Here is a 19,866-nt window from a genome sequence, read left to right as displayed (position 1 = left end):
ATTTCAATTTCAATTTCAATTTCAATTTCTTATATTCTCTGTGGATTTGTTACCCCTATCGTTTGGGAGAAAAAAAATGACTAATACGTTCGGCGAATGACTTTGACTTCAACTTCACTTTGACTTCGTTCATGTCATCGTATTTTCCGTAATATATAAAGGTTATGACAATGCAATTATATTATTGTGTGCAAATAAGTTTGAAATTTCATGTACCCTAAAAATATTAAAATAAAGAATAAGAATAATTAAATAATTGTTGTAGTAAATTGTCACACGTTCATCATACGCAAACGAACACACAGTTTGGAGCGTCAGTACAAGACCGCCGCCATTTTAAAACACGGCTTCGAATGTAAGTAATGTTTTTCTCGTACTAACACTGTGTTATACAATAGATTTGGTCTTGAATTCACAAATTTAGTTGTTACATCTGACAGAGTATGTTAGACGGTGTAATGCTGGTCCATGTTAACGTATTTGTGGGCTTGGTTGGTTTAAATGTGGAGGCGAGGCCTGGCAGTGCTGGTGTATGTGGAGGCGAGGCGAGGCCTGGCAGTGCTGGTGTATGTGGAGGCGAGGCCTGGCTGTGCTGGTGAGTATGTGGAGGCGAGGCCTGGCAGTGCTGGTGTATGTGGAGGCGAGGCGAGGCCTGGCAGTGCTGGTGTATGTGGAGGCGAGGCCTGGCTGTGCTGGTGAGTATGTGGAGGCGAGGCCTGGCAGTGCTGGTGTATGTGGAGGCGAGGCGAGGCCTGGCAGTGCTGGTGTATGTGGAGGCGAGGCCTGGCTGTGCTGGTGAGTATGTGGAGGCGAGGCCTGGCAGTGCTGGTGTATGTGGAGGCGAGGCCTGGCTGTGCTAGTGTGTATGTGGAGGCGAGGCCTGGCTGTGCTAGTGTGTATGTGGAGGCGAGGCCTGGCAGTGCTGGTGTATGTGGAGGCGAGGCCTGGCCGTGCTAGTGTGTATGTGGAGGCGAGGCATGTACAACACTCCCCAATAGGAAGAAAACCCACTGGGTTCTAGGCTAGGTTAGGCTTATCTGTAATAATTGAATTAAGCCTAGCAAAGCCTAGAACCTAGTTCAGTAATTTAAAAAATGTTGTAACTTGAAAAATGCCATTCAATACATTACACAATTTAAATATTTTCAGGCAATCAACACAACCCTCATGTTGGCTAACCCTCTCTCATGTTGGTCAATAATTTAATTATTTTTTTATGGAGTAATCTTTGCTGTTGAAATGTAGTCTTTTTGAGACTACATTTCAAATGTAGTGTGTGTGGAGGCGTGTATGTTAGGTATTACCTAATATACACGGTGTAATATATCTATCTGTGTGAAATAGATTAAATCCATTTATTTGATATTCAGCTAATAGTTCTGTATTTTCTACATTCATCCATGTTTTGGTAAGTGCAATAATATGTATTGTTTCATTGCAGATTAGAGATTCAAGATAGTTCTAGATTTCCGAAGTACTGAAACGCGCGCCATACAGGCTTGGTGGATCTAGGTGCAAGGTAAAATTATTTACATTTACTTGTTTTGTATTTGTTTTGTATTTATATGCATATATGCATTTATATGCATTATTCTATAGAATAATAGATCTCGTAATAATTTTGCAAAAATAGTGGCATTTACTATTTTTAAAAGATTATTAAAAAATTTACTGATATGGTGCATTCGGAAGGGCGAAGAGGGAGAACGGCCTGTTGACATAGCTCGGGTGCAGGGGGGGGGGGTTGTGTAAAAGCCTGGTTTGTGCCTCGGAGAGGCTATGGGATCCAGTAAGTTCAGTAGAACTTCGGTTTCAACCCTTTTACCCTGTTGTAGCTCAGTCGATTAAGGCAGTGTCTGGGATGCTCCCGGACGCAGGTTCGAATCCTCGTCACGGCCCTTGTGGATTTGTTCATTTGATGCATCACGTTATTGTGATCTGTGTGTGTAATTCTTCACTTGCTACAGCAACAGGAATGTGTGTGTATGTATTTGTGTTGTTGAATATGACCGAAAGTGTAAGATTAATGATTCTAACACAAATCGTCTGAATATTTGTTTTTCTTCACTGTCGAGAGTAGTTAAAAAAATTTACTCGAGTTTATTTTCACACTTTATTTATGGTCCTTAAGTCCCTCTCCTTAATGCTGCTGCTGTTTCTCGCATCTTTGCATCGCTTGTATGTTTGGGGGTTTGGCCTCTTGCTATATATTGATTCCATTTGTGTGTGTTTGGGTCTCAGGCCCTCTCGCAATTTCTGTTGAACAAACCCCTTTTCCTAGTTCTGCATCTCTCCTTTGGTACAAATTTTGTTGTGCTTTTATCATATATTTCACAAAACTTGACATACATTTCATTTACTTCATGTCCTATCAGCAAGTGTTTGTCAAATTCTTTAAGGAAAGTTTATCATCCTGATTGCAGATCTCTAGCGATATTATGTCAACTTCTTGTGGATTCGCAATCATTATTTAATTTACCTTTAGGTGTTCTTTCACCAGCACAGCAACACTGTACCTCTCCCAACCAGTTTAAGATAAAAACTAAGTACTAACTAATTAACTCAATGTAACCTACCTTACCCCCAAAATGACAACCCATGTCTTCTATTTTAAACAATGCTGTTTTGTTGACCAAATTGTATTTTTGTTTTTTTCTGCAATGTTTCCCCCCCCCCCCACCACTCTACCACCACATTGAGTTTAGTAGCTCTGTGCACGTCAGGTGCTGTTTAATATACAGACCTACTCCTCCATTTGACCTAGTTTCTCTATCACATCTATATCACTTTGTGCTTTAGCCCTGGTGGAGCTTGGTCCACCAGGCTGTTGTTTGGAGTGGCCCGCAGATCCACATACAGTCTGCATATGATATACAGTCTGTTGATCAATTAAACTACAGTAGTTAGTTTTTATCATCCGAATGCACCAATATGTGTTCATTCTTCCCAGATGAAGGAACTAGGTAATATTCATCATCTGAATGCACCATCTGATGCTTTAACACACTCATGATACACGAGAGGTTTAAAAAACTTTTAAAACTTTTAAAACTTTTTGACCTATGTATTTAAAAGCAATTCTAAAGTTAAAAAGTGTAGCATAGGCCCCTCGCAGAATGTTCTTAATATGATCCTCAGGTTATAGTTTTCTATCTAAAACCACCCCTAGATCTCTTTCTTGATCAGAATTCTTTATAGATCTCAGTGGCTCGATCATAGAAACTGCTCTAAATCCTTGTTGGCCTGGATTGTGGAGGTCATTGGTCTCTATAAAACTAGTAATCTGACTCCTGATCACTCTCAAATAATTTTATTATGTGGGATGTTAGTGCAACTGGTCTATAATTCTTTGCCAATGCTTGTGTTGTTTTGGTAGTGATGTGCAATGTGTTGTTTTGGTAGTGATTCGTCCAGTTCTGGTAGTAGTGCGGTTGTTGTGTAGTGTAGTACTTGTGTGCTTGTTAATGACTTGTATTCCAGTCTTGTGGGTATCTCCTTTTCCCTACGGGCCAACTGCTTTGTTCTTACCTAGCATTTTGCTTTGTTTGGGTATGAATGTTTGTGTGCCGTATATTTTGCAAAATTTGCCATATATCTCATTATTTACTCCTCTGCCTAGCAACAAGTCTGTCTAATTATACTCATTAACTGTTTTTCAAAGTTCCCCATAGTGTCCTTTATTGAAATCGAGTTCATGAACCGTTTCAATGTTCTTATTTTCTTCTAGATTATATCTTAAAGTATATTTAAATGTTATTGTTATTATTGTTATTAAATGTTATTGTGACATTGCATTGCAATTGAGCTATGTTGTTTACCATACCGTTCATTTCGTGAGTATAAGTATAGATGCCACACTTGTGACAGGTAAAACCATGCCTTTTTTGAAAAACAGCACCGTCTGTTGCACGTAAGAGCAACCCACACTATATTATGTTGCGATATTATTTCAATATTTCCGATTGTATTGATAATTTGAATTTTCATAGATTTCAATTTATTTTCATTTCGATTTAATAATTTTGTGTGACATTGCATTGAAATTGAGCTGTGTTGTTTACCATACTGTTCATTTCATGAGTATAGTTTATTTTTTTATTTTTTTCATTTCATTTTTTTAGCTGTTCTTATTTTTCAGTGATGGGAATATCAGATCATTTGATGTTCCCAATTTTCTGATGGAAGCATCAGACCATTATAGAATGCATCGGATGAGGTAGTTTGGAATGGTGGGGAGGACGAGAGGGGGGTATGGTGGGGAAGACGAGGGGACAGAGGAGAGGGTAATGGTGGGGAGGACGAGGGGACTGGGGAGTTGGGGATGGTGGGGACAGGGGAATGCTGGGGAGGACAAAGGGACAGGTGAATGGGAGATGGTGGGGGAGGAAGAAGGACAGGGGAGGGGAAAATGGTAAGGAGGACGATGGGACAGGGAAGTGGGAATAGTGGGGATGATGTGGGGACAGGGAAGTGGGAAGGACGAGAGGACTGTGGAATGGGGAATAGCAAAGTGAATTATAATTATATATATTAATTAATTCTTATAAATTTCCAGAAGCCTGTATCAACACCCACACTAATGCAACTGAAAGAGATGTTGAGACAAGTATTGCTGATATGTTGAAGAACGCCCCAAACAAACTCGGTGGAAACAGATACAAGGTAAAGTTTGCCAATTTGCTGTAGTCTAATTCAATTTCTTTTTAGTAATCTTCGAGAACATTTATGCTATGAATAAGATAAAATAATGTAACTGATTTTGATTTATTTACTATTTATTATTTATTTACCGTTATTAGTATAATAGATCTCGTAATAATTTTGCAAAAATAATGGCATTTACTATTTTAAAAAGCTCGGGTGCAGGGGGGGGGTTATGTAAAAGCCTGGTTTGTGCCTCGGAGAGGCTATGGGATCCAGTAAGATCGTCCTTCCTTTCCTCCCTAGAATCTGGATGTAGCAGGTGCTCAATTGTCAAAAGTGAAAAATTGGTTTTGTCTTCCGAATGCACCATTTCTGTAAATTTGCTAATAATCTTTTAAAAATAGTAAATGCCATTATTTTTGCAAAATTATTACGAGATCTATTATACTAATAACGGTTTGATAAAATACAGTAGACTGCCTACTGGTTTTACCTGTAATAAGGTTTGATACAGATGATTATGATTATGGTTTTGGCCTCCACCACCCTCTCACCTAACTTGTTCCAACCATGTCTACCACGGTTTTGTCTTCCGAATGCACCATTTCTGTAAATTTGCTAATAATCTTTTAAAAATAGTAAATGCCATTATTTTTGCAAAATTATTACGAGATCTATTATACTAATAACGGTTTGATAAAATACAGTAGACTGCCTACTGGTTTTACCTGTAATAAGGTTTGATACAGATGATTATGTTATGATCTCAGCCTGCAGGAGAAACGAGTCTCCCTTCTTGAGAGTTATTCAGCAAGCCTGACCTAACTAGAAGGTCTAGCAAGTATTGAGGTGATAACGCATATGTAAAATAGTTGGTTGGATATGTGTAACAGTTTGAGATTATGGGCAATGCAGAAGAAAATAGATAAATGACTGGCTAGGAGATGTGGACATTTTGCTGGAGGCTTGAGGCTCGCTTCTGGAGGACCTTGACCTCACTTGAGTGCCAGACATCGCAGGGGGAAGCCGCGCTTCGTTGAGCTCCCGTCAGAAGGGAACCCCTAGTGATATATCTCTAAGAGAAGAGAAGAGTGCAGACGTGCCAGCTGTGGAATCGAGCTGGGGACGTGTGGTCTCAAGTCGTGGACGATAATTAGTGAATATTAAGCCGCCCGGAGGCATTATTGTGGGCTGTGTGGAGCGCCCTGACCAGGCGCCGTCAGAGGAAAAGCGCCCTCGACCAGTTAATCTGTGGTAAGCACGATATACGCCAGTTCATAGTGATTGCATTGTAGTTGGTCGTGTGCCCAGCGACAGTAGCGATGTTTATTTATAAGTTAGACATGTTTTAATAAGGCAGAAGGCCTGAAATAGGAGAGTGAAGAGGGAGGAACACGGAGCGACGTCCGTCCTCTCTGAGCGCTGGCGGACGACTGAGGGAGCCGGCTCCGGATGGAGGAAGACCCTCCCAGCGAGTGAGGACACCGCCGCCAGGCGAGGTGGAGTATGGACCCGCCCAAAACGGGGGAGTCCACTCTCACTGTATGTAGAGAACAGATAGAGGTTTGAGGCAAACATATTGTGTGAATATTTTTTGTTTATGTGAAAGGGGAACATTTTATTGGAACGTCGATGGGTTGCAGGTTTGTCTTTGGGGAAGGAGTTGCTGAGAACTTCGAAGCCAGCAGATGATGTAGCTGATGAGACTCCAAGGTTGGGGAGCAGAGGACCTCGAGCTGTGAGGAGAAGCAGCAGTGAAGAGGAGTGTCACGTGCTTCTGTAGAGGTGGTGTAGCAGCCAAGAGAGCTGTGGAAGAACCTAACAGAAGGGTGAAGCACCGTAGTTGCACAAGGAAACTTCATGATAGCAGCCTGGAGGAGCTGCAGAGGATCCTGGTAGTGAAGCCCGGAAGAACCTAAAGAAATAGGGTAGTGAACTTCCAGAGGTGGAAGGGGAAGTTCTGGTGGATTACTAGTAGGGAGTTGATAGTGTTTGGTTGTCATTAGCGTGCAAGACGCAGTGAGAGGTGAGTGACTGTTGGCATTCTTGCGTCAAGGAGTTTTTTTATACTGAAGTATCAATGAACATTTATACTGGTATATGTTATTGCATTCAAATGCTGGTTTTCTATATGTATATGTTATCTTGCTGATGGTGCAACAGTGTGTAGGCTTGACCAACTTGAGGAAGTTAATAGTATCAGGTGGTGAACCAGGAGGTAGGATACCACTTGATAAGCTGATAATAGAGTTCTGATGGTATTGGAGTGCAACCTGATTGTGATATTATAGAGTATAGGATTCATTATTATTATATGTGTGTATGTATCGTGTATGTGCTTTCTTCAGTAAATGTGTCACAATTTGCTGGTGTTTGCCCTTGTCCTAGTGAGGCTTCCCAGGAGGTAGTAAAGAAGGAGAGAGAGAGAGAGAAAGAACCATGAACCACTGCTGTGGACAGGGTAGGAGGTAATACTAGTAAGTCATAGGGGGATTGAGGAGATCATATCTCATAAGGAGAGAGTGGGGAGTCACAGCGGCTCGAGTGGGTGTGTGCACGTGACGACGAGGCTAAGTGTTGGAGCCGCATCCCCTGAACGTGTGACGTTGAGCCCCTCTCCAAGAGCCAGAAGCGCCAAGGGTGATCTCCTAGTATAAGCACTCTACCGAGTTGTGGGTTGGGTTGTCCGTAGAGGAGGATCAACGACGACTACACCAACCAACCCACAGTCTATAATAAATTGGGGGCCTGTGTCCGGGAGAGTGAACTGACACACCCACACCCTGTCCAAGAGTGGATTTGTACACCCTTGCTGAAATAAACTGTGTGAACGCAGGTGTATATTCTCTCTCTTGGGAAGACTCACAGGACAAAGATGGATAAGGTGCAAGCGTTTGTGGAGTCAGGCAAGCCTGAGGACTTGGAAGGTTGCACGAGGGATCAATTGAAACAAATAGCAGAAAAATGTGGCATCAGGTTGAAAGCATCTAAAGTAGCTGGGATGAAGGATGAGATCCTGAGGCAGTTGAGAGCCAGAAGTGAAGCGGCAGAACAAGGAGCCCAGGAAGGAGCTGAAAGTAGAAAGGAGGATGATGGGCAGGATGAAGTGAGATCCCAGGGATCGAGTAGGAGCAGCAAGAGTAGCCGCAGTAGCAGGAGTAGCCGAAATAGGAGCTTGGAGAGATTCCAGTTAGAGCTCCAGATGCAGCGTGAGGACAAGGAGAGACAGTTCCAGCTGGAAAAGATGAAATTAGAACTGCAGATGAAAAATGAAGCCGAGAAGGAAAAAGAGAAAACCAGACTGGAAGTAGAAAAAGAGAAAACCAAACTGGAAGTAGAAAAAGAGAAAACCAGAGTAAGGGAACTGGAGTTGGAACAAGAGAAAGAAAAAGAGAAAGCAAGACTAGAGGTCGAAAAAGAAAAAGAGAGAACAAAACAAATGCAGATAGAAGCGAACAGAACCTTGGCTGAGCAAAGGATTGAACATGGGTTGCCAGAGAGCACCACCCAGGTATCACACCCACCAGATGTTAGGGTTAGGGAGAAGGACATTCCCTTGTTTGTTCCCGAAGAGGCAGAGAGCTTTTTCGAGCACTTTGAAAAAGTAGCCAGCATCAAGGAGTGGCCACAGGAGGAATGGGCCCAGCTGGTCCAGTTAAGATTGACCGGTGCAGCCAGGGAGGCATACACCCAATTGTCACTGGAAGAGTGCCAGGATTATGCCACGGTAAAGAGCAGCATTTTGCGCTCGTTTCAGTTAACCCCAGAAGCTTATAGGAAGCGCTTCAGAGAGATGGTGAAAGTTGGAGCATGTACGTTTGCTGAGACAGCAAGAGATCTGGAAAGACGATTCCAGAAGTGGATTGAGGCTGCTGGAGTTGGATCTTATGCTGACCTGAAGCAACTGATGGTCATGGAGAAGTTCTTGGAGATGATGCATCCCGAAACAAAGTTCAAGATCCAAGAAGCAGGGATAAAGGAGGTGAAAGATGCCGCAGATAGGGCGGATATGATTACTGAAGCGTACAAGAGCTTAAGGGAGAACAGAGTGAGAAGTGAGGTGAGACGCAGCAATGGCAGATCCAGTGGAGTCTGGGGAGGAAGAAATTACGAGAGGCCCAGAAGAGTCTGGGGTGAGAAAAATTTTGATAAATGGGCAGATAAAAGTAAGTACCCTAAAGCTCAGAAGAGTAGGTCGCGCACTTCATCTGAAAGTGAAGATGGAGGAGCTAAACGAGAAACTGATCGGTATCCGGGAAATCAAGAGTCCAGTAAAGCTCCACAGAGTACGAGTAGTACGTCTGGCCCGAGGAAGTCCAATACGAGTGGGCAGAGTCAGAGCTACTCTGGTACATATAGAAGAGACTTTTCCCAGATGAGATGTTACAATTGTAACGGATTGGGTCACGTGATGCGAGATTGTCGGCAGGGCAAGAGAGTTGTGACCCTGGCCATGTGTGACCCCCGAAGTAAATATACTAATGTGTTCCGAGACAAACCACAGAAGGTGAACTTAGTGAACGAGAGGTATAGGCCGTTCATGAGCAAAGGTTGGATCAGAATAGGAGGCCAACCTGAGGTAGAAGTTGGTATCTTAAGAGATACCGGAGCTAATCAGAGCTTGATTACGAGAAGCCTGATTGGGAATGGTCGACGGTTAGCTGGCAGTGGGAAGATGAAAGTATATGGGTTATTGTCTGAGAGTGACATGCCCGTTTGTACTGTCCAGCTAAGGTCGGAATATGTGTCGGCAGAGGTGATGTTGGGAGTGTGCCCCGACATACCTATTCCAGGAGTCCAAGTGATCCTGGGGAATGACTTGTGTGGGACAAAGGTGTTGCCAAGAGTCATAGCGGAGACTGTGCCAGAGGAGTGCCCAGAAGGCCACGGCACGGGTGGGACACCTGAGAGTGTGAACCTGACTGACATCCGAGGAGATGAGTCAAGAGACCGCCAAGCCATTGAGTACCCTGTCTCGGTAGTGAGGAAGGCAGAGGTGGCCGACAAGGAAGATGCTGGAGAAGATGATACAGTGTCGATTCAACCAGTGGAAGATATCGATGTAGATATAGCATGGCTGTTTGACGAAGGTCCAGCCCAGAAAAATGAAGTCTCGGTGAGGTCAAAAGTGAAGATGGCCCAGCCGAAGAAGAATACTGTGAAGGGAGTTGACCTGAAGAGAGCCCAGACTGCTGAAATTGAGAGTCGGAAGGCGAATGCAACTGTGCTGAGTAGGAATGAGGAAGGATGTGGACAGACTGAAGACGGGAATAGAGCGTCAAGTGGTCCACGAGCACAGAGGCATATGGATAGTGGAGTTAAGTTGTTTGAGATGTCAGGAGTCGACATGTTTCACAGAAAACGTGGAGGAGAGATAGTGAAGAAGAGTAATAGCCGGGAAAATGAAAGGAGAAGAGACAGTATGTGTGGAGAGATGCTTACGAGCACTTTGGGAGAGGCAAAGCGACATGTATGGTCGAGTGCTGTTGGATGTAGTGCAGTGCTCGAAGAAACTTTTAGGGAACGAAGAAGAGTCGAAGGAGAAGAAATGGAGTGGTATAGAAGTGAAAAGTGTAGGAAGAGGATGATGATGCAAGCATGGAGGGATAGAAGAAAGCCGAGGACTCGATGGAAGTCAGACAGGATGAGATCTTGGATAAATGCGGAGACGCAAGGGAGGATCGTCGGTGAAGACGAGGGAGTGAAGTATGATGACAGGAGACGAAAGTATAATGGCAGTAGATGGAAGAGTGAAGACGACAGAGGAGGTACAGACAGTAGATGTCTGACTCTGGACGTGAAGAGAAGACGAGGAAACGGAGGGTGGAGACAATAAGTAGAGTGGAACGATGGAGTGCAGGCGTCCAAGGAGGACAGCCTAGCCAACAGGTGCCAGATAAGTCAGATCGTTTATGAGAAGATCATGTTTCTGGCGAGTTGTGAGCCAGATGTTGCAAGGAGCAACGAACTAATTGTAGACTCCTAAGGGAGTACGTAAGCAGATCAACCGTTCGAACCAATCGGTTGAAGAACGAGACAGTGTGGTGGCGGATGTATTATCCCGAGCCTAGCCACTAGAATAACTCTCAAAAATAAGGGGAGGGGAGTGTTATGATCTCAGCCTGCAGGAGAAACGAGTCTCCCTTCTTGAGAGTTATTCAGCAAGCCTGACCTAACTAGAAGGTCTAGCAAGTATTGAGGTGATAACGCATATGTAAAATAGTTGGTTGGATATGTGTAACAGTTTGAGATTATGGGCAATGCAGAAGAAAATAGATAAATGACTGGCTAGGAGATGTGGACATTTTGCTGGAGGCTTGAGGCTCGCTTCTGGAGGACCTTGACCTCACTTGAGTGCCAGACATCGCAGGGGGAAGCCGCGCTTCGTTGAGCTCCCGTCAGAAGGGAACCCCTAGTGATATATCTCTAAGAGAAGAGAAGAGTGCAGACGTGCCAGCTGTGGAATCGAGCTGGGGACGTGTGGTCTCAAGTCGTGGACGATAATTAGTGAATATTAAGCCGCCCGGAGGCATTATTGTGGGCTGTGTGGAGCGCCCTGACCAGGCGCCGTCAGAGGAAAAGCGCCCTCGACCAGTTAATCTGTGGTAAGCACGATATACGCCAGTTCATAGTGATTGCATTGTAGTTGGTCGTGTGCCCAGCGACAGTAGCGATGTTTATTTATAAGTTAGACATGTTTTAATAAGGCAGAAGGCCTGAAATAGGAGAGTGAAGAGGGAGGAACACGGAGCGACGTCCGTCCTCTCTGAGCGCTGGCGGACGACTGAGGGAGCCGGCTCCGGATGGAGGAAGACCCTCCCAGCGAGTGAGGACACCGCCGCCAGGCGAGGTGGAGTATGGACCCGCCCAAAACGGGGGAGTCCACTCTCACTGTATGTAGAGAACAGATAGAGGTTTGAGGCAAACATATTGTGTGAATATTTTTTGTTTATGTGAAAGGGGAACATTTTATTGGAACGTCGATGGGTTGCAGGTTTGTCTTTGGGGAAGGAGTTGCTGAGAACTTCGAAGCCAGCAGATGATGTAGCTGATGAGACTCCAAGGTTGGGGAGCAGAGGACCTCGAGCTGTGAGGAGAAGCAGCAGTGAAGAGGAGTGTCACGTGCTTCTGTAGAGGTGGTGTAGCAGCCAAGAGAGCTGTGGAAGAACCTAACAGAAGGGTGAAGCACCGTAGTTGCACAAGGAAACTTCATGATAGCAGCCTGGAGGAGCTGCAGAGGATCCTGGTAGTGAAGCCCGGAAGAACCTAAAGAAATAGGGTAGTGAACTTCCAGAGGTGGAAGGGGAAGTTCTGGTGGATTACTAGTAGGGAGTTGATAGTGTTTGGTTGTCATTAGCGTGCAAGACGCAGTGAGAGGTGAGTGACTGTTGGCATTCTTGCGTCAAGGAGTTTTTTTATACTGAAGTATCAATGAACATTTATACTGGTATATGTTATTGCATTCAAATGCTGGTTTTCTATATGTATATGTTATCTTGCTGATGGTGCAACAGTGTGTAGGCTTGACCAACTTGAGGAAGTTAATAGTATCAGGTGGTGAACCAGGAGGTAGGATACCACTTGATAAGCTGATAATAGAGTTCTGATGGTATTGGAGTGCAACCTGATTGTGATATTATAGAGTATAGGATTCATTATTATTATATGTGTGTATGTATCGTGTATGTGCTTTCTTCAGTAAATGTGTCACAATTTGCTGGTGTTTGCCCTTGTCCTAGTGAGGCTTCCCAGGAGGTAGTAAAGAAGGAGAGAGAGAGAGAGAAAGAACCATGAACCACTGCTGTGGACAGGGTAGGAGGTAATACTAGTAAGTCATAGGGGGATTGAGGAGATCATATCTCATAAGGAGAGAGTGGGGAGTCACAGCGGCTCGAGTGGGTGTGTGCACGTGACGACGAGGCTAAGTGTTGGAGCCGCATCCCCTGAACGTGTGACGTTGAGCCCCTCTCCAAGAGCCAGAAGCGCCAAGGGTGATCTCCTAGTATAAGCACTCTACCGAGTTGTGGGTTGGGTTGTCCGTAGAGGAGGATCAACGACGACTACACCAACCAACCCACAGTCTATAATAAATTGGGGGCCTGTGTCCGGGAGAGTGAACTGACACACCCACACCCTGTCCAAGAGTGGATTTGTACACCCTTGCTGAAATAAACTGTGTGAACGCAGGTGTATATTCTCTCTCTTGGGAAGACTCACAGGACAAAGATGGATAAGGTGCAAGCGTTTGTGGAGTCAGGCAAGCCTGAGGACTTGGAAGGTTGCACGAGGGATCAATTGAAACAAATAGCAGAAAAATGTGGCATCAGGTTGAAAGCATCTAAAGTAGCTGGGATGAAGGATGAGATCCTGAGGCAGTTGAGAGCCAGAAGTGAAGCGGCAGAACAAGGAGCCCAGGAAGGAGCTGAAAGTAGAAAGGAGGATGATGGGCAGGATGAAGTGAGATCCCAGGGATCGAGTAGGAGCAGCAAGAGTAGCCGCAGTAGCAGGAGTAGCCGAAATAGGAGCTTGGAGAGATTCCAGTTAGAGCTCCAGATGCAGCGTGAGGACAAGGAGAGACAGTTCCAGCTGGAAAAGATGAAATTAGAACTGCAGATGAAAAATGAAGCCGAGAAGGAAAAAGAGAAAACCAGACTGGAAGTAGAAAAAGAGAAAACCAAACTGGAAGTAGAAAAAGAGAAAACCAGAGTAAGGGAACTGGAGTTGGAACAAGAGAAAGAAAAAGAGAAAGCAAGACTAGAGGTCGAAAAAGAAAAAGAGAGAACAAAACAAATGCAGATAGAAGCGAACAGAACCTTGGCTGAGCAAAGGATTGAACATGGGTTGCCAGAGAGCACCACCCAGGTATCACACCCACCAGATGTTAGGGTTAGGGAGAAGGACATTCCCTTGTTTGTTCCCGAAGAGGCAGAGAGCTTTTTCGAGCACTTTGAAAAAGTAGCCAGCATCAAGGAGTGGCCACAGGAGGAATGGGCCCAGCTGGTCCAGTTAAGATTGACCGGTGCAGCCAGGGAGGCATACACCCAATTGTCACTGGAAGAGTGCCAGGATTATGCCACGGTAAAGAGCAGCATTTTGCGCTCGTTTCAGTTAACCCCAGAAGCTTATAGGAAGCGCTTCAGAGAGATGGTGAAAGTTGGAGCATGTACGTTTGCTGAGACAGCAAGAGATCTGGAAAGACGATTCCAGAAGTGGATTGAGGCTGCTGGAGTTGGATCTTATGCTGACCTGAAGCAACTGATGGTCATGGAGAAGTTCTTGGAGATGATGCATCCCGAAACAAAGTTCAAGATCCAAGAAGCAGGGATAAAGGAGGTGAAAGATGCCGCAGATAGGGCGGATATGATTACTGAAGCGTACAAGAGCTTAAGGGAGAACAGAGTGAGAAGTGAGGTGAGACGCAGCAATGGCAGATCCAGTGGAGTCTGGGGAGGAAGAAATTACGAGAGGCCCAGAAGAGTCTGGGGTGAGAAAAATTTTGATAAATGGGCAGATAAAAGTAAGTACCCTAAAGCTCAGAAGAGTAGGTCGCGCACTTCATCTGAAAGTGAAGATGGAGGAGCTAAACGAGAAACTGATCGGTATCCGGGAAATCAAGAGTCCAGTAAAGCTCCACAGAGTACGAGTAGTACGTCTGGCCCGAGGAAGTCCAATACGAGTGGGCAGAGTCAGAGCTACTCTGGTACATATAGAAGAGACTTTTCCCAGATGAGATGTTACAATTGTAACGGATTGGGTCACGTGATGCGAGATTGTCGGCAGGGCAAGAGAGTTGTGACCCTGGCCATGTGTGACCCCCGAAGTAAATATACTAATGTGTTCCGAGACAAACCACAGAAGGTGAACTTAGTGAACGAGAGGTATAGGCCGTTCATGAGCAAAGGTTGGATCAGAATAGGAGGCCAACCTGAGGTAGAAGTTGGTATCTTAAGAGATACCGGAGCTAATCAGAGCTTGATTACGAGAAGCCTGATTGGGAATGGTCGACGGTTAGCTGGCAGTGGGAAGATGAAAGTATATGGGTTATTGTCTGAGAGTGACATGCCCGTTTGTACTGTCCAGCTAAGGTCGGAATATGTGTCGGCAGAGGTGATGTTGGGAGTGTGCCCCGACATACCTATTCCAGGAGTCCAAGTGATCCTGGGGAATGACTTGTGTGGGACAAAGGTGTTGCCAAGAGTCATAGCGGAGACTGTGCCAGAGGAGTGCCCAGAAGGCCACGGCACGGGTGGGACACCTGAGAGTGTGAACCTGACTGACATCCGAGGAGATGAGTCAAGAGACCGCCAAGCCATTGAGTACCCTGTCTCGGTAGTGAGGAAGGCAGAGGTGGCCGACAAGGAAGATGCTGGAGAAGATGATACAGTGTCGATTCAACCAGTGGAAGATATCGATGTAGATATAGCATGGCTGTTTGACGAAGGTCCAGCCCAGAAAAATGAAGTCTCGGTGAGGTCAAAAGTGAAGATGGCCCAGCCGAAGAAGAATACTGTGAAGGGAGTTGACCTGAAGAGAGCCCAGACTGCTGAAATTGAGAGTCGGAAGGCGAATGCAACTGTGCTGAGTAGGAATGAGGAAGGATGTGGACAGACTGAAGACGGGAATAGAGCGTCAAGTGGTCCACGAGCACAGAGGCATATGGATAGTGGAGTTAAGTTGTTTGAGATGTCAGGAGTCGACATGTTTCACAGAAAACGTGGAGGAGAGATAGTGAAGAAGAGTAATAGCCGGGAAAATGAAAGGAGAAGAGACAGTATGTGTGGAGAGATGCTTACGAGCACTTTGGGAGAGGCAAAGCGACATGTATGGTCGAGTGCTGTTGGATGTAGTGCAGTGCTCGAAGAAACTTTTAGGGAACGAAGAAGAGTCGAAGGAGAAGAAATGGAGTGGTATAGAAGTGAAAAGTGTAGGAAGAGGATGATGATGCAAGCATGGAGGGATAGAAGAAAGCCGAGGACTCGATGGAAGTCAGACAGGATGAGATCTTGGATAAATGCGGAGACGCAAGGGAGGATCGTCGGTGAAGACGAGGGAGTGAAGTATGATGACAGGAGACGAAAGTATAATGGCAGTAGATGGAAGAGTGAAGACGACAGAGGAGGTACAGACAGTAGATGTCTGACTCTGGACGTGAAGAGAAGACGAGGAAACGGAGGGTGGAGACAATAAGTAGAGTGGAACGATGGAGTGCAGGCGTCCAAGGAGGACAGCCTAGCCAACAGGTGCCAGATAAGTCAGATCGTTTATGAGAAGATCATGTTTCTGGCGAGTTGTGAGCCAGATGTTGCAAGGAGCAACGAACTAATTGTAGACTCCTAAGGGAGTACGTAAGCAGATCAACCGTTCGAACCAATCGGTTGAAGAACGAGACAGTGTGGTGGCGGATGTATTATCCCGAGCCTAGCCACTAGAATAACTCTCAAAAATAAGGGGAGGGGAGTGTTATGATCTCAGCCTGCAGGAGAAACGAGTCTCCCTTCTTGAGAGTTATTCAGCAAGCCTGACCTAACTAGAAGGTCTAGCAAGTATTGAGGTGATAACGCATATGTAAAATAGTTGGTTGGATATGTGTAACAGTTTGAGATTATGGGCAATGCAGAAGAAAATAGATAAATGACTGGCTAGGAGATGTGGACATTTTGCTGGAGGCTTGAGGCTCGCTTCTGGAGGACCTTGACCTCACTTGAGTGCCAGACATCGCAGGGGGAAGCCGCGCTTCGTTGAGCTCCCGTCAGAAGGGAACCCCTAGTGATATATCTCTAAGAGAAGAGAAGAGTGCAGACGTGCCAGCTGTGGAATCGAGCTGGGGACGTGTGGTCTCAAGTCGTGGACGATAATTAGTGAATATTAAGCCGCCCGGAGGCATTATTGTGGGCTGTGTGGAGCGCCCTGACCAGGCGCCGTCAGAGGAAAAGCGCCCTCGACCAGTTAATCTGTGGTAAGCACGATATACGCCAGTTCATAGTGATTGCATTGTAGTTGGTCGTGTGCCCAGCGACAGTAGCGATGTTTATTTATAAGTTAGACATGTTTTAATAAGGCAGAAGGCCTGAAATAGGAGAGTGAAGAGGGAGGAACACGGAGCGACGTCCGTCCTCTCTGAGCGCTGGCGGACGACTGAGGGAGCCGGCTCCGGATGGAGGAAGACCCTCCCAGCGAGTGAGGACACCGCCGCCAGGCGAGGTGGAGTATGGACCCGCCCAAAACGGGGGAGTCCACTCTCACTGTATGTAGAGAACAGATAGAGGTTTGAGGCAAACATATTGTGTGAATATTTTTTGTTTATGTGAAAGGGGAACATTTTATTGGAACGTCGATGGGTTGCAGGTTTGTCTTTGGGGAAGGAGTTGCTGAGAACTTCGAAGCCAGCAGATGATGTAGCTGATGAGACTCCAAGGTTGGGGAGCAGAGGACCTCGAGCTGTGAGGAGAAGCAGCAGTGAAGAGGAGTGTCACGTGCTTCTGTAGAGGTGGTGTAGCAGCCAAGAGAGCTGTGGAAGAACCTAACAGAAGGGTGAAGCACCGTAGTTGCACAAGGAAACTTCATGATAGCAGCCTGGAGGAGCTGCAGAGGATCCTGGTAGTGAAGCCCGGAAGAACCTAAAGAAATAGGGTAGTGAACTTCCAGAGGTGGAAGGGGAAGTTCTGGTGGATTACTAGTAGGGAGTTGATAGTGTTTGGTTGTCATTAGCGTGCAAGACGCAGTGAGAGGTGAGTGACTGTTGGCATTCTTGCGTCAAGGAGTTTTTTTATACTGAAGTATCAATGAACATTTATACTGGTATATGTTATTGCATTCAAATGCTGGTTTTCTATATGTATATGTTATCTTGCTGATGGTGCAACAGTGTGTAGGCTTGACCAACTTGAGGAAGTTAATAGTATCAGGTGGTGAACCAGGAGGTAGGATACCACTTGATAAGCTGATAATAGAGTTCTGATGGTATTGGAGTGCAACCTGATTGTGATATTATAGAGTATAGGATTCATTATTATTATATGTGTGTATGTATCGTGTATGTGCTTTCTTCAGTAAATGTGTCACAATTTGCTGGTGTTTGCCCTTGTCCTAGTGAGGCTTCCCAGGAGGTAGTAAAGAAGGAGAGAGAGAGAGAGAAAGAACCATGAACCACTGCTGTGGACAGGGTAGGAGGTAATACTAGTAAGTCATAGGGGGATTGAGGAGATCATATCTCATAAGGAGAGAGTGGGGAGTCACAGCGGCTCGAGTGGGTGTGTGCACGTGACGACGAGGCTAAGTGTTGGAGCCGCATCCCCTGAACGTGTGACGTTGAGCCCCTCTCCAAGAGCCAGAAGCGCCAAGGGTGATCTCCTAGTATAAGCACTCTACCGAGTTGTGGGTTGGGTTGTCCGTAGAGGAGGATCAACGACGACTACACCAACCAACCCACAGTCTATAATAATTATGATTATGGTTTTGGCCTCCACCACCCTCTCACCTAACTTGTTCCAACCATGTCTACCACGGTTTTGTCTTCCGAATGCACCATTTCTGTAAATTTGCTAATAATCTTTTAAAAATAGTAAATGCCATTATTTTTGCAAAATTATTACGAGATCTATTATACTAATAACGGTTTGATAAAATACAGTAGACTGCCTACTGGTTTTACCTGTAATAAGGTTTGATACAGATGATTATGATTATGGTTTTGGCCTCCACCACCCTCTCACCTAACTTGTTCCAACCATGTCTACCACGGTTTTGTCTTCCGAATGCACCATTTCTGTAAATTTGCTAATAATCTTTTAAAAATAGTAAATGCCATTATTTTTGCAAAATTCCTGAATATTGTCAAAATGACGGAAACCCATATGTCAAAAACACATGGAGATATACCAATCCTGGAAGACATTCTTCCATCCCCACTTGAAACTGTTGAGCAGGTGGAAAGTCTGTCACATGAGCTAAAAGTTAACAGTGAATATAAAAAGAGTATGGTAAGTGTTGCTTAATTCTTTTAGCCTGAGTATGGTAAGTGTTGCTGAATTTTTTTAGCCTTGTACATATGTCTTTTGATTAGTTTTTTTGCAGATGAAGGAAGGTGGGGTGGCACATAATTGATTGTTCAGTGTTATGTTTAAGGTACAAATAAAACAAAAGCAAAAGTTACTCAAATTCGTTGATTTTTGTAATAGTTAAGAAGGAAAATATTTTAATGCTATTTATTTAATACAGTTGGAAATTAGAAAATCTAATGTTGAGATTGAAAGATATATATTATTCTCTATTACCTTACAGCTTATGCATTATTTTAACAGGTCCAGACGCTGTCTCAAATGGGCGGTGCAAGCTGTGGAGACACAGTGAGACGAATGATGAGGAGGATAGGGACCTATGGGGTCTGGTCTCAGTATTCACTCGTTGGGCGCAAGAGGAAACGTGTCTTCAAAACCTTGGATATTTGTAATGTAATAATAAGTACGTAAATTTGACATTTTTTTGGATTATATATATGTCTGCATGTATTATGTATTATACTTGCATGCTTGTTAATGACTTGTATTCTAGTCTTGTGGGTATCTCCTTTCTCCTACGGGCCAAATGCTTTGTTCTTACCTAGCATTTTGCTTTGTTTGGGTATGAATGTTTGTGTACCTTCATTGTATATTTTGCAAAATTTGCCATATATCTCATTACTCCTCTGCCTAGCAACAAGTCTGTCTAATTATACTCAATAACTATTTTTCAAAGTTCCCCATAGTGTCCTTTATTGAAATAGAGTTCATGAACCGTTTCAATATCCTTATTTTCTTCTAGATTATATCTTAAAGTATATTTAAATGTTATTGTGACATTGCATTGCAATTGAGCTGCGTTGTTAACCATTCTGTTCATTTCATGAGTATATTTTATTTTCTATTTTTTCATATCATTTTTTTTATCTGTTTTTATTTTTCAGTGATGGGAATATCAGATCATTTGATGTTCCCATCAGAAAATTGGGAAAGTCAGATCTTTTGATGTTCCCAATTTTCAGATGGAAGCATCAGACCATCATGGAATGCATGGGATGAGGTAGTTTAGAATGGTGGGGAGGACGACAGGGGGGATGGTGGGGAAGACGAGGGAACAGAGGAGAGGGTAATGGTGGGGAGGACGAGGGGACAGGGGAATGGAGAATGCTGGGGAGGACAAAGGGGACGAGGGGACGGAGGAAGACTGGAGAACAGGGGAACACCT

The 19,866-nt window shown here is 44.6% G+C and overlaps 1 protein-coding gene across 1 annotated transcript in view; it reads left to right on the top strand.

Annotated features, from left to right (window-relative positions):
• The first annotated feature begins 1,382 nt into the window (after positions 1–1,382).
• The window catches only part of LOC138362021 (uncharacterized), a 19,273-nt gene continuing 789 nt past the window's right edge, over positions 1,383–19,866 (top strand). Inside the window, exons 1-3 of the mRNA XM_069320964.1 lie at positions 1,383–1,519; positions 4,556–4,662; positions 18,945–19,104. Coding sequence (XP_069177065.1) covers positions 4,618–4,662; positions 18,945–19,104 — 205 coding nt within the window. The 5' untranslated portion in view covers positions 1,383–1,519; positions 4,556–4,617. The remainder of the gene's footprint in view (positions 1,520–4,555; positions 4,663–18,944; positions 19,105–19,866) is intronic.

The sequence above is a fragment of the Procambarus clarkii genome, chromosome 8, assembly GCF_040958095.1.
Source record: "Procambarus clarkii isolate CNS0578487 chromosome 8, FALCON_Pclarkii_2.0, whole genome shotgun sequence".
NCBI classification, from domain to species: Eukaryota; Metazoa; Arthropoda; class Malacostraca; order Decapoda; family Cambaridae; genus Procambarus; species Procambarus clarkii.
The sequence above is the reverse complement of the archived record's forward strand: the minus strand, read 5'-3'. Positions and strand labels throughout refer to the sequence as shown.